The sequence below is a fragment of the Hippichthys cyanospilos genome, chromosome 14 (assembly GCF_059441005.1).
Source record: "Hippichthys cyanospilos isolate Australia breed blue-spotted pipefish chromosome 14, RoL_Hcya_1.0, whole genome shotgun sequence".
In the NCBI taxonomy this organism is placed as follows: domain Eukaryota; kingdom Metazoa; phylum Chordata; class Actinopteri; order Syngnathiformes; family Syngnathidae; genus Hippichthys; species Hippichthys cyanospilos.
In genome coordinates, this window is record NC_142382.1 from 4,992,663 (window position 1) to 5,007,478 (window position 14,816).

General features: G+C 37.3%; 1 protein-coding gene and 1 long non-coding RNA gene across 4 annotated transcripts in view; one reads left to right on the forward strand and one right to left on the reverse strand.

Moving 5' to 3' along the window:
* cnksr1 (connector enhancer of kinase suppressor of Ras 1) overlaps positions 1-14,816 on the reverse strand; it is a 28,666-nt gene that overhangs the window by 12,049 nt on the left and 1,801 nt on the right. For 2 of the 3 annotated variants that reach the window (XM_088432594.1, XM_088432593.1), the window contains exons 2-7: positions 13,177-13,334; positions 10,117-10,319; positions 9,009-9,093; positions 1,267-1,311; positions 1,070-1,189; positions 58-117 (exon numbers count right to left, since the gene is read on the reverse strand). In XM_088432594.1, coding sequence (XP_088288720.1) covers positions 58-117; positions 1,070-1,189; positions 1,267-1,311; positions 9,009-9,093; positions 10,117-10,319; positions 13,177-13,334 — 671 coding nt within the window. Of the gene's footprint in view, positions 1-57; positions 118-1,069; positions 1,190-1,266; positions 1,312-5,368; positions 5,453-9,008; positions 9,094-10,116; positions 10,320-13,176; positions 13,335-14,816 lie in introns of those variants that run through there. The other variant, XM_088432595.1, reaches the window with a different exon arrangement.
* Positions 8,568-10,356, forward strand: LOC148412659 (uncharacterized). Its single transcript, XR_015867738.1, has 2 exons — positions 8,568-8,713; positions 10,129-10,356. It is a non-coding gene; the product is annotated as an uncharacterized LOC148412659 (long non-coding RNA).

Consider the following 14,816-nt stretch of genomic DNA (forward strand, 5'->3'; position numbering starts at 1 on the left):
TGGATTAAATGTTAATTTAAGGCTTTGGGTAGTGTGGTTTAAATTGCCGCAACTGACCTCTGCCGCAGTTCCGGTCACATAGTGGTTCGTGGAGCCAATGGATGTTATCTCGATGCCCTGAGACAAAGACAATGAGGGAGAAAATAAAACACACAGGCTAGAGCATTGTTCTGTCATCGCCCGCGTGAAATATCGATGTCTCCAGATTTATTGATGGCTCGCTCGGTAATTAGCCGTGAGCTTGCTCTGATTCATGACATTCAACCATAGGAGCAAACTCATCTCACCCTGGAGACACAATCGATATGTTTCACGCGACTAAACAAAGCAGATTTACGCTCAACGTCAAACTTCTCAAACCGTTTTCCCACTGAAACAGCAATCTTGACGCAGAAATGTAAATCTAAGCCTTGCTTGTCCAATCATTTGATCTTTACATCAAAGGCATTTCACAATAAAGAGAAAGCATTGAAAGAAGAAACTAGGGAGCTGAAATTTCACCCAGGTGGTAACATGTCAAATTTCAACATGGCAAGACCACTTAGTTCTCACACCAGCAGGAGTGTGCCATCCCTTGGTGAAAAAGCTGCCAGAATATGGAAGAAAATGACCAAAAAAAAAGTCAAAATACCGCACACAAGTAAAATGTAATGTAATATAGAACAAGAATATACAAACTGATTATTTTGAATACTTTAAAATAGAGTGCTTGAGCGCAATCAGAACGATAATTATGATGATGCAGCAGGTGAGTTCGTCACTTAAATAATAGACGGAAAGTGAAATACCTTCCAAGTGAACTGAAATGAACTTCCATTAAAAAAAAAGTGACTAAAAGAGGCAATTGAGTAAAAAGAAGGTAAAATCGTTGCTCTGAGTGCATCATTGACGCACGGTGCATTGTTCCTTTGCTTTCATAAACAACCTTGAGTTTGAAGCAGACGATGACGTAAACTTGCATCGACAGCGCATAAGAAAAACATTTAAGGAAAAGACGAGTTTGGTGTATGAAGGTCAGTGCGATGGAAAACTTCAGATGGGCACAAATAATAAAAAGGGTAAAAATTACCAGCTGTTCTCCTGGTGAAGCGGGCACCAGGTCCACACTTTCTAGCTGCGTGGAGTTGGTGAGCAAAGTCTCCGGACTGCAGGTCAGGATTTCGTCGCAAACCACCACCAATTGACGGCACTTTACCCAAGACAAATGGGAGATGATGATTAAAAAAAAAAAGAGGGATAAAACAGCAGAAGATGGAAGTGACCTACCACAGAGATGATGTCCTTCTCTTTCTCGTAGACGCTTGTACGTTTCTGTCGGATGGGCGGAATGGCAAATGGTCAAACATGTTTGCCGGCCAATATTACTGATTGAAAACATTGATTGGCATTGTTAAGTGGAAATGGGACAAGCTCAGGAAAAAAAAAAAAAAAAATCAGGGCATTTCCTGTTAGCGTTTTTATTACTGGGCAAAGTGGAACCTATGAGTAAGTAGACCAATTAGCATTAAAATGGATTACAGAACTATTTTTTTTCCTATTTAGAGATGTTTTCACAATTTTTGTTTTGTTCCGTGATTAAAAAACATAACTTACGCAATATTGCACAAGAGGGATGAATGTCATACTCACCAATCTTATTGAAACCGGTTTGCTCATTGTTTTCTCAAAGTAAAATCAAACGCCATATTTTTATTGAACACAAAAGAGAAAAAAAAACAAACAAATTAAACAAATTTCACGAATTAGAAAACTGACTGTTGAGAGCCTGAAATTTTGATGGTTCTGAATTGAACAATAGCTCTGCCGGATTACTGGATGATTAAAATAGATTTTGATTAAGATGATAAATTAAGTTAATTTAATTAATTATTAGTTCTATAACACATCCCCGTGTACATAGTATTGTTAAGTGATTGCCTCAACTCCTCCAAGTACATCAGTGCGGCATAATTTAATAATTCTTCTCAGAAATAATAAATAGGCTGAGCCTCAGGAGGATATGCATGTTATTGTTAAATTATTGTCAGTCTATATGTATTGCGACACCGATTGTGTTCAGAAACATCTTGAAGGCTAAAAACGCCGCCACACGCTAATTGTACATGTATACGGTCACTCACTTTTACAAGCGCTGCCTAAATGTGGTTTTTAGATGGATAATGAGATGGAAAACTTGAAACAAACAAGGAGGATGGATGTTACACAACACGGACCACTCAATGGACAGAATCCCAAGCGCAACGAGCAATTACTAAGCCCGTTCATGAGCCCCTAATGAAGTGTTGATTACATAAAGGCTTGTGAAGGGCAACTCATCTTGGTGAAATTGCAACAAAGCATCCAGAGTAGCAAGATTTTTTTTTTCAAACCAATTAAACACTGCGTTAGGAAAGCTGTGATAGTCAGCGATACTTGTTTTGTTTATACTGTTTCTTTGTCTGTTACATTGACTTACACTAAATGCCAAATAAACACTTTGAAATACAGTCTTTAATACCTTGATTCGCAAAAGGATGACCTTTTCTTTCCACAATTTCAACACTTGACATGACGTTTAACACCTGTGATATTATGAAGGTCTTTTTTTTTAAACATCTACCAAAAGAGGAAATGACATGATTGTGGTCACAGGTTCACGAGAAAATGATGCTGTTCTCACACGCTGACCATGACAAATGAGAGCCTGCAGGATGTTTTCACGTTGCAATCTTTTTTGTTTGTTTCTTCTTGTGGAGATTGCTATCTACCATTTGACACTAGGACACTACGTTATTAGGTCTGAAGATCTTTGAAAAATAATCTAATTGCTATTTTTCATCCTCAATTTTGCACTTGCAATTTAACGTGTTTATTTGCTCATGGTGGATGTCTGTATTATTTTTACTTATGAGCTTAAGCAATAATTTAATCTGCATTACATTAAACAAATAAAATTCATTCTTTTTATTTAATTATACATATATGTTTTGCCTTTTATGTTTTGTTTATGTTAAAATAAATGCAATTGAATCATAAAGTAAGAAAAAGTTCATAAAATTATTCCAAATACGCGTGACGGGAACATAAATTTAATGTATTAAGACTTAAAAGATTTTTTTTAATTTCGGTATTATTTTTTTTTTGTAATTTAGTAGTAACTGATACAAAAATATCATCATCAAAGTTGCTCAGGTAACTACCAATTACTGCTCAGCTTAGAAGGGTCACATGACCTAACTCAGGTGAGCTGTGATTGGTCGCTAGCCCTGAGGAACTGTGATGTCCTTTTCAGGTGACCGCAAGGGACAAAATGCAAACCTCTGTAATGGATAAAAATGAGTATATTGTACTTTGCTACTTAATTCATGTCACAAACATCCTATTGAATTGAATACCGTTTTTAGAGGCATTTTATTGTATATAAAAGTTGTTGGTTGACCTCACCTTTAAATCATACAAGGTCAACCAAAAAATAACTGTGTTGGCGCTACAGTCCCTCGAAATTAACGGAACAACATTTGCCTTTTCCAATACACAACATGTTGGACTAACTCATCTGATTCTCACTCAGAAATGAATAAAGAAGTCAATGAGTGATGACCCAACTCCTCGCCCGAAGCTGCAGCAACAAACAAGTCAACCTTAAGAAGTCTATTTAGAAACCGCCAGTTGTGCATAATGAAAGGTCTATATTATTATTTTTTTTTCATCAAGGTCTCCTCTGATGTGTGTTTAAAGGACCGACTATTTGAGTGGCTTAAAAGAGAAAGTATTAGGCATCTGTGTGTGTGTGTGTGTGTGTGCGCCTTTGGCCCAAAGCTGATCTCTCCATGGTTGTCAAGGAAACAAAGACAAGCTATTATGTGGGAGTATGGGAATAAGGCAAACACGTATGAGCAAAAATAAATAAATAATCAAGAAAGGGGCTTAATTTGCAGTTCAAATATGCAAAACACTTAGCGTTTGTTGTTTTCGTTCTTGTTTAAAGTGAAAACAGCGCCATAAGCCTCTGTTCTGTCTCCGGGAGCAAGTTTACATTCATTAAATATTTTCTATTTGCCAGCAGGTCAACAGCCAGCTATAAAAAGACTCCTGCTTCCACCAGCTTCTCCTTTTTCTGAGTCACTGTTTTACTTAACCTCCATAAAGGTTAGACTAATCCATTTTCAAACCTTGATTTTTTTTTTAATACACAATATTTATATTAGCGTTCAAGAGGCTAAATTTGTTTAAAGCACCATTAAGGATTTTTTTTGTTTGTTTTGCTCCTGGACTCCCTGTACAGTTTGGAAGTGCAATACCATTTAAATCTGTTGTGGTGAATACAAATGAATGGAGATGAACCGATCTACAAAAAAAAACGCAAACTCAAGAGAAATGTCCTGGCTAGTCCGCCAATATAATAAGCCAATCAGGACACACACTAAAAACACAGTAAAGGCTATGTCAAAGACTGTTTGTGCAATCAATCAAAGTCAAAATTGAATGACACTTCATCACATTTATTCATCCATTCTTCCATTTCATATTTTTGCGCCGTTTATAAAACATCCTAAAATGCTACAAAATGCTCCCAAAGAAAACAACCATACATTCAGACTCACATTCACATGAATCGGAAATTTGGAGTATTTAATTTAACTAGCGCTGATGTTTTTGTAGGGATGTCCTGATCTTAATGATATTACTTTCAGCGGATCGGAATCGGGGGACACCAGTGGAAAATTTGGAATCTTCATTTAACTTAACAATGTTCCCAGTTGGAATGTCTCGGAGCCTGATTACATAATTTTTAGCAGGAACGAATCGAAACCCAACAATATTTTCGAAAGAGATGTCGTAATCCCGATTATGTGATCGGAAATCAGGCCCGATCACTTACTAATGAGTGGAACAGAATTAGGTTTTAAGAAGAGGTTATTTTTCATTTATTATTATTTACTCGTTTTTTTTTTAATAGCTACAAAGCAGCCCCAAAAAATACAAAGTACAACATCGTAACATATCCGTAAACAGGGGTAGTAAACTCAGCCTCCGGGATGTTGTGCCGATGCAACTACCTTATCTGAATCCACACCCATGCGCATAGAAAAACATGATTTAAAAGTTTTATGATACTTTGCTTCAAGCACTCTTTCACTAGCCATATTAAAGGTGTCATATTAGCAGAATTTTGTTCAAAAATTACTACGATTTACCTGCAATTTTTTTCTGTTCTTAATTCATTGCCAAAGTATCAAATCGGGATTTGGAATCAGAAGATCCTCAAAATCAGGTGACTCGGCCTTGCCGCAAAAAAAAAAAACAAAAAAACATTCCTACTTCCAAGAATGAGAGAGGTTAGAAGAATACACGCCAAAAAACACATCACAACACCCAGTCCACATACCTTATACGTAAAGCCTCCAAATAACACCATACGGACATCCAAGATCATTCACGAGAAGCTTTCACCCATCCTTATGTTTTTCTCTACAGTCCGAGCCACTTAAACACTGTCCCCTCTCAATTCACAGCAGGCTAAATGAGTGCAGCAACAACGTGCGCCAAACACCAGCTGACTTCCCATCATGGTGGCCCGCGGGCTGGTGGGAAGTAAAACAGCACACACACTTGAGCAAACAGGAAATAAGAGTCCTTTCTTCGGTGGTTAGCATGAGAAGCAGCTCTCCTGAGAGCCGTGACTGATAAAATGCTGCGCTACTGATGTGACCTGTTTGTAACGCTTATAGGAACACGCGCGCATTTCTGTAATGTGACTCGAACGTACATACGCTCGCTAAACCTTTAGAATGCGGCAATGACAACCACAAGAACTTGTGAGGTTTCTCCTCTGTCTCTGCGATGACACCAACATGCAACTTTGATGAACCACTGCGGGTGCAGCTTTTTTCCAGTCAAGAACAGAGGTGCAACGATTAATTGATTATTGACACTGATCATTACCAAATCTTTTATTCTAATTAATGAATTATTAACAAAAGTCATAACTCGTACAGTATCTATCTATCTATCTATCTATCTATCTATCTATCTATCTATCTATCCTTTGCATTTCATCAGACTAATACCTGTTTTATTTCTGATTAGTCAGTAGGAAAAGTGCCCAACAAAATGCACATATTTCACATATAAAAACTAACCAAAACAAAAGGTATGCTGTACTATGTTTTGCAAAGGAGACACTAACATGATTTTGCATAAAGTGCTTTGATGATGCAATTAGTTTGCTCTTAGTTTGAAACAATAAAAAGCATTAAATTAAAGTTGCTGATACATGCAGAAACCCTGTTAAAAAAATCTCATATCTTCCTTAAAGTGCCTTCAGTAGCCTTAAGAATCAAATTGAAATGGGTCTCTTAAATTAATGCTATTGAAAAATATATCTATTAAATTTCCACTGCATCTTTAAACCCAGAAGGGAGTCGGCCTTGCAGTGACTAACCAAATCTCCAAATCTGAAATTGAAGCACCCGAAAAAGAGAAGTGCAAAGATAATTACCTAAAATGTGAGCATACAAAAACATACATACAAGAATCCAAAACAGGAAGTGAGTGAACAATAGGGTGCCATTATCATGTGGAGTGTACAGTGACTTATCATGAAGTTCTGATCTCGCAAGTCAATCACTTTTAGTGTGCTTCCAACACGGGAGTAGAAAACATCCTCTGACTCAGCTCCATTCTTTTCCTCTACATCATTGGTCAAGATACTATCATTGCTCGAGCATGCCAACACACTCATGCGTCTATTTTTGACTTTTTTTCTTTTTTTAAATAAAATGTTTCACCTCCTTACCAGTTGCATCATCATTTTAACAGCCGATGCAGCCAGAAGGGATTGAATGAATCAGCAGTGAAAAATGCTTGCCTGTTCACATCATCCAGGTTTTAAAAATTACCTGACAAGCAAGTATACATCTAAAATACTGGTTCCTTATTGAGAAAATCACAGGTGTGCAAGAGTCTATGGCAGCAGACTTATATTAGAAGTGTTTGCTTTATTATTAGTAAGCCCTCAAGCACCATTGTGTTCCAAAATAAGACTGGCAAAAAATGGAAACAGTGGTACAAAATTGTTTGCTTATTTCCTTCTTGCACAATGACAGAAGAGGATCAAGTAGATTCAAATTGAGTTTTAAATAACTTAAGTATTGGTATTATAAGTCATCATTACACATCACCATCAATATCATTATATTCCCCACTTTAAATTTTTAATGACCACTTTATTTTGTTTAAAATTGATATTCTCTAATGAAAATGAAGACCATGTCTATACGTGAAGAAATAGACTGATACAATAGTTTATTTAAAAAAAATAAAAATAAATAAGAAAGAGGGATCTTTTAATATTTGTCCAAAAGAAATATTAAAAAATATTGAAGAGTTAATAATGCTAAGGCAGCAATTTTCTCACTACTTATTCATTGACAATCAAACATGCGACATTCAAGTTTAGTTTAACTTTAGGTTTATGAAAAATGTACATTATGTATAAATTTGGGGTTGCTCGATACCACTTTATCCAGATCAAAAAGGTACAAGTACTCAACTATAACTTCAAAAAAGGTCAAGTTTCGGTACTCATCCATTCCTATGAAGATTAGTGACGTACTGATGAGCTGAGAAGAGGTGCAATGTCTCTATAAACTGTATTGGTCTGCCCCCTGATTTATGTGGTTCCCCTAGAAACTTGCAAAATATAAATATCTTAAGTTAATACACGAGCAGTATCTACACTACATACTTTTCACAACGAGAAAAAATTGTTCCAGAGCCTTGAGCTATTATTAGATGTCTATACAGGTATTCTCCCCCAATGCTATACTTTCACATTCACCATGATATCTTTCCATCTAAGAGATAGTACAAGAAGTAACTCACAAATAGCACAAGAACTACTAGTACTACTGGTACTGGTATGACATGTTGAGGAATTTTGCTACAGTGCGTATAAGCAGAGAGTGTTATACATTCAGAAAAGCAGAAACGGTACCTGCTGTGTCGGGCTGCAGTCCAGATCGGGTCCTAAATTTAAACTCAAAAATCGAATGTTGTTCTTCCTTCTATCGTCCTGAGGATTCTTTTGTTTTTTAACTTTTGTTAGGCCCGAATGTCCTCTCTCTCCTTCTTGCTGCTGTGTTCACCAACATACTCCCGGAGAGTCAAAAGTCAGTCAGCAGTCACTGTGTAATCCGTCCTCCAAGTAGTCCTCCTCCTCCTCCTTTGACTATGTCAATAATAACTCACTGGCTGGCTCCTTCCACCAAGAGGTGCAAAAAACGCATCCAAGCTATCCCTTCTATTTAGTGTTTTGGCATTCATCCTTAAAGGACCTTGCTCTCTAATTTCTCCCCCGCACCCTGAAAAACAAGCCCCTCACACAGTCACATGTCCATTGTTCAGCCCTCCTGCTCTTTTAGTCTTCAAGGTACAAGCGACTTCAAATATGCCAGGAATGTAGAGATAACCCATGTGAGGCAGGTTATTAAAAAAAAAAAAGGTGGGGGGGTGGGGCTTGTGCTTTTGTTTGGTTTTAGTCAGTCGTAGTTCCTGTATATGGAGGTGTTTAAAAAAAGAGAAGGCTTACGCTTTAAAAGTACAAAAAACAATCACTTTTTTCAATTACGCATACAGAGAAGCGGAAAGTAATGATTAACTGACATGCTGCTCAACAGGACAGACAGGAGTAAAATGACCCCCCCCCTTCCAATTTGTGGCAGAAAACCAGGTTAGTTTAAGGCCTTGTCTACATGTAACCAGCTTATTTAAATCCGCAGTCTCCCCCTCGTCCTCCCTGTTTGTTTTCATCAACATCAACGGAAAGGCCAGTATGTCCTCTACTGATCACACTAGGACTTTGTGGGGGTAGCTCGAGTTAAAAGATAGAGACCAAATGCAAATGAATAAGCTCTCTTGGGAGGATATTGACAACAGAAGAAAAAAAATAATAGTGGAAATTGGAAATGGTGAAACTCAAAAAGAATGCGGTTTCGAAATTGGATGTATGGAAGAAATGAACAAACCTTTTGCACTACCGCCCCGAGTTCTTTGCACAGGCTCAATATTTTCTTGCTGGTGATGTGACCACTCGGCTGGGAGAGCTGATATCTGACAACACACAATCGAGTTAGACTCCGTCACAAAATAATAGAACTACAACATTTAAACACAGTGTTAACAACAAAGCCAAGTACAAAACTTTGTGTATGGCTGACTTTCAAGTTTTTTAAGGTCTTACAATATGAAATCATAGGTTTCAGGGTTAAACTTTTGCCATCAAAAACCTTTTAGACATTCATTTATAAGCAAGATTTTAACACTCGGCCCTGCTGTATAAGTATAAAGACAGGTTAACCAGTAACCACTGTATTTCCATTAATGTGCAAACATAGCTGCCGTGCAAGTAAAAAAAGAGAAGCTAACCTGTGTGAGGATAAATATGAAGGTAAATACGAAATGAAAACACAAAGGCAACTTGTGTTCTGTTTACTTTCCACACAAAGCTGACTGAACAAAACATACAGCAAACGACACTCTTTCAACCTCTTTATTTTCTCTTTTGATGCGACATCAGCTCAAATAATTAAAACCACACAAATGATAACGAAATCTATTTTGTGATATGACCTATAGTGTACTGAACAGGCAGGCAAGTTGCTATGTAGCAAGCGAAAAATGTTCTTTACAAAAATATGTTGTATGTGGCCCAAATCCAGTAGTCTAAACACAATATTGCATTTGTGGACTGAAAATTAAGCAGCAAAATCCACACGTTTAGCCATTTCGGGGCGGTCATTTTGCCACTTGTCAACTGAAAAAGACTTTACAGGCTTAGGGCTCAGGCTGAGCCTTGAGCAACTGTGATGTCATTTTTAGTCTGACAGCAAGTAGCAAAATGGCTGCTTCCACAGATGGATAAAAACAGATGGATTTTGCTGCTTGATTCATCTTCTACAAACACAATATTAATCTGAATTGTTTGTTTACACTCATGGGGGAAATAAAACCATTAATATAGTACACTTTGATTTTCCTTTTTATATACAATACAACTATTATTACTGGTTGACTGGTGTAAGAATAGCAATTGACATCTTGTGTGTATAACAGATAACTTTCCTCTTCACCCACCTGTTCAATAAGGAAAAAAGTCCTTTGGCAGAGGCGATGAGTTCTACCACAGCGTGCAACACACCCGTAGACAGCTTGGTGGCGCTCTGCCCATCATAACTGTTGTGGTGCCAGCGTCCCTGGATGCCCATCTGCAAGTTATGGGCCACCATTCGCAGCTTCTCTGTCAGGCCCTGCAGGTTTTCCCCGCTGTCACCGTATGACTGATCGGAACAATTTACAAGACAATTCAAAACATTACTCAACGATTTAATGCATTTTAAATGGTTAACACGTTCCAGATTGTTGAGTTTTGTTTGAAAGATGATTTTAGCCCAACAAATGAGACGATAAAAAAAAATTGTAATAGTGGAAATACTGTACAGACTACTACTATTACATGATCGCTAAGCAAACAGACTTCTGTTACTCAGATTTAAAGGTATATTGATTAATCAACAACTAATTGATCATCAAAGTAATCGAACTATTTTTGATCATCGGCAATCATTTAGATAGCTAAAATGGTCAAAATCAGCAATTTCACCCGCTCAACTGTTAACGTTCTCTGATTTTTACAGTCGTCTGTGAGGGAAGACTATCATTGTGTGAAATCAATTTAAGAATTTTTTTGAAAAACAATCATCAATTATTTAATCGGTTTTATGAGATATTAGCACTTTTTCTGCACTGTCATTTTTTGAAAAGAAGTCAAAAAAAAAAAACCCACAATGGAATATTAAAGTAAGTGTTTGTTGCAGCCCTACTTAGATTAATGGTATTCTTATGATGGTGAATGTACATCAAAATTTACAAATATGATAATTATAGTATACTCACAAAATATAATGAAATAATCCATACTACACAGTGATTAAAAGGGTAGTCAACCCAAAGTGTTTTTTTTTCTGATAACATGTTCTTTGTGCCCTCATGAGCAAGAATAACGGTATTTTGGTGTTTATGGAATCATAATTTAGCAGCTAAATTCACCTGTTTTTATTAGTTTCAGGAGGCGGTCATTTTGTCACTTGCTGTTGATGGAAAAATGACATCACAGTGCTTTCAAAATTGGTCATGTGACATTTGGGAAGCTGAGCCGGGATTGGTTTTTACCTTGAGCGACTGTGATGCCATTTGCAATTGACAATGCAATGACCGCCCTTGCAATGGATAAAAACACATGGAGTTTGCTGCTTATTTAACATTCTACAAACGCTATTTTAATAAAAATACAGATTAGTGAGGCAGCAGAGTGCAGATAATTGTTAAACAAAATATCTGGGTTGGGTTGACTTCCTCTTTAAAGGAGAATCATTGAATGAATTAGGCTAATAAATACAAATTATATAAGAACTTAATCAAATGCATTTGCAAGTGCGCAGGAGCATGTTGCATTCAAGACCCCTTCATCGGGGGTCAAGAGGTTTGTTCCATCCGAGCTTTGTTGTTACATATCAACCAGTGGCGCTACTCCAGCCATAGAGTGGCCATGAATTTTTCATGCTGTAATGACGTAACAGTGCTCTTGAACGCGTTCACAAGCGAATGAGCGCGGTCATGAAGCAAACAGGCGGCCGGATGGCACTCGGTAATGTAAACTGCAAAAGCGTGCAAACGCGTCTTATGAAACGGTTTCACGCGAGTGTCTGTTCTTAAAGCTTTACATAAGCGTTCACATTCATAGAAAGAGAGTCAGCATGAAGGCGCCTGTATGCGATTTGGCGAACGACTTTAAGCTGCTTGAGCTGCCAAGTGTGGCATTCACTGGCTGTCACACTGCACTGTCTTGCTCAATTAGCCTACGAATGCACTGCTACTCCTTAAGTGTTATAAATAAAACTCCATCACAAGTGCTTAGGCGTGGATAATTAACTGGACATTGGAGCAAAACAGTGGTCCCATAAATTTGAACGAAGGACTTTCTCAACTTGTTATCGCAAAAGCAGTATAACGGTGCCTTGAGCTATGAGTGATCTGAAGTCGTCCCCCCTCACCCCAATACAAGCACTGTCGTGAACTAAACTTATTTTAAAACAACCAGCAGTCTGCTCGATGGATTTCCTAAAAAAGTGTTTCGCAAAAAAAAAAAAAAGAAAAAAAAAAAAAAGACCCGTACAACCAAAAAGAAGTACTAATGTAATGGCATTATGTAAGTAATAAAGTCATCAATTCTTGTAGTACCTAATAACAAAAAGTAATTGATTACTCGAGGTTACTTTTGTAATTTTGTATCTAGATAGAGTAAGTGATTACTAAAGTTATGAGTTCATTGATAGATAGACAGACAGACGGATAAATGGATAGATAAGATAGATAAAATAGCGAGCTAGCAAGATAAGATAGATGGATGGATAGATAAATAGCTAGCTAGCAAGATAGCTAGCTAGCAAGATAGATAGATAGCTAGATAGCTAGATAGCTAGATAGCTAGCTAGCTAGCTAGCTAGCTAGATAGATAGATAGATAGATAGATAGATAGATAGATAGATAGATAGATAGATAGATAGATAGATAGATAGATAGATAGATATAGATAGATAGATGTATTTAGCCTTAACCCTTCTTTGCACACTGGACAGCAAACTAAATCAATAGGGCATCTGCCGATTGCTCCCATAGGTGAATAGTCATTAATTCCGCACACGTAACATTTGATCGATTATTGCCTCTGTGCCTTTTGTTTGTTTTATGATGCGTCTCAGATATGCGTCTTTTGAGTATAGCATAGCGAGCAAGGCCAATTAATAATTCTCTCATCTGTGTGCTCACCGGGTGTGCGTCGGTTCATATCGATAAGTTGTAGGATCTGTGCAAGGCCAAACAGAAATCATAGAAAGCCCAAGTCACAGCTGAGAGTGAAGTTGAAATCCTTCAAGAAAGAACATTATGTTTTATTTTTGCTAGATGTATTGTAAATTCAGCATGAATAGACTGTAAACCGTTGTTCCAAAACAGTCTGAGTACTCTTATGTGAGCACATGACATCTATACTACCCTCAAGACAAACATCCCTTGGCTCTCTATCACCATGGTAACATACTTGAGACAAAATAGAGAGGACTGCGCTTTGGGCCTCACCAGGGAGCACAGCTTCTCCACGGCCTCCAGGATCAGCTCCTGGTGTCCAATCTTGGACACTCCCAACCTCTCCAGGTCCTCTGAAGTCAACTGGAGCAGATCCATGCCGGACAGATGCCACTCTGACAAAGCATACCGGTGAAGGGGTGCGTCCAGACCTGGCAGCGGGACATAGGAAAAGCTGGGAATAGTCAGACTGATCATACTGAAAGCTCGTTTTAGCAGGGAAAAAAAAAAAAAAAACAGGCCGAGACATGCAGTTGGAACATGGATCTGGAAAAGGATTCGAGGGTTTGTGCTGCAAAATTCATAAGACATGTCTTTTTTTAAAACCTCAGAAAATTTATGACGCGAAAGTGATTGCTTATTTGACTAGAAGATAAGAATGCAGGGAAATTTCTACAGAAGTATTGGGACACCTGGTCAAGTGAATATACACTGGTTCAGATATCAATTCTGCAAATTACAAGCTGTCATTAAGTTGATTTTTATGTATTTATTTTTCCCTTAACTCACACATACATTTGTGGATCTGGAACAAACAAAAATCGCAAAATGTTTGAGGATCTGAATATTGCATTTTTCTGAGAATAATTTTGAGACAATTCTTCATTAACCATAAGCAACAATTGATAGTTTGGAAGCTAGTGAACAATTGTTAAAAAAAAGGTTTCAAATGTTTCTTGCCACTTCCAAATGAAGTTTACTGTCAAACTAAAGGTAAAATAAAGACAATTACAAGTTGTGTATCTTAATCAACAAACAATAAAGTAAATTTAGCTCAATTAAGTATGGTTAAATAAATAAATATGGTTCAATAGCACTTTTTTTCAGACTGATACCAGTACAAGTACTTAACTCGGTAGTCACCGATACTAAGTACCGATACCACTTGTACTTTTGAAAGACAAAAGTTCCCCCAAACAAAAACGATAGATAATTCAAAGAAAGAGAGATATAATACAAAACATTTTCCTTAAAATTTCATGAAATTAATGGGAATGTTCTTTCCTTCTAATTTGTCATTTTATGTTCATGATAATAAAACTGTTCCAAGAGAGTGAGCGATACTAATATCAGCCTCAATTACGAATACAGATACCTTGATGTAACGCCACATACGGACAGGTATTGATGCCTGATATCGGCACTTGCTCATTACTGAATAAAACAATAATCATAGGCACATATTATTTATCCTCTGTGAAGATATGACTGTGTCTAAACAAGAAGAAGCCAAGCATACATGCCAGAGGAGTAGCACAATGTCAATTAAGATGATGTCAAAAAATATTTAGATTATTGAGTTCTATTTTTCAAATGTATGTTAACGGCATTTCCATTCATTTCAGTGTTTGGAGTTACAAGCTTGCTCACAAAGTGAATTAAACTCATATCGCAAGGCACAATTATAGCAAAATGAGAAGTAGTTAAGAATTAAGAGCAACACATTCTGGTGTGAAAGGATTAATGGGAGTGTCTGATTCCTCACAGGTTAATCCATCCATCCAATCTGGAATCTGGAGACAACCCCTGCGGGTTACCTTGGATTAATTACCTGTCAGTCAGACATACAGCATTGTACCCATCTTCACACCAGCTCCATTTGCCTCAGTTCGGGCAAAAACTGCACCAAATGC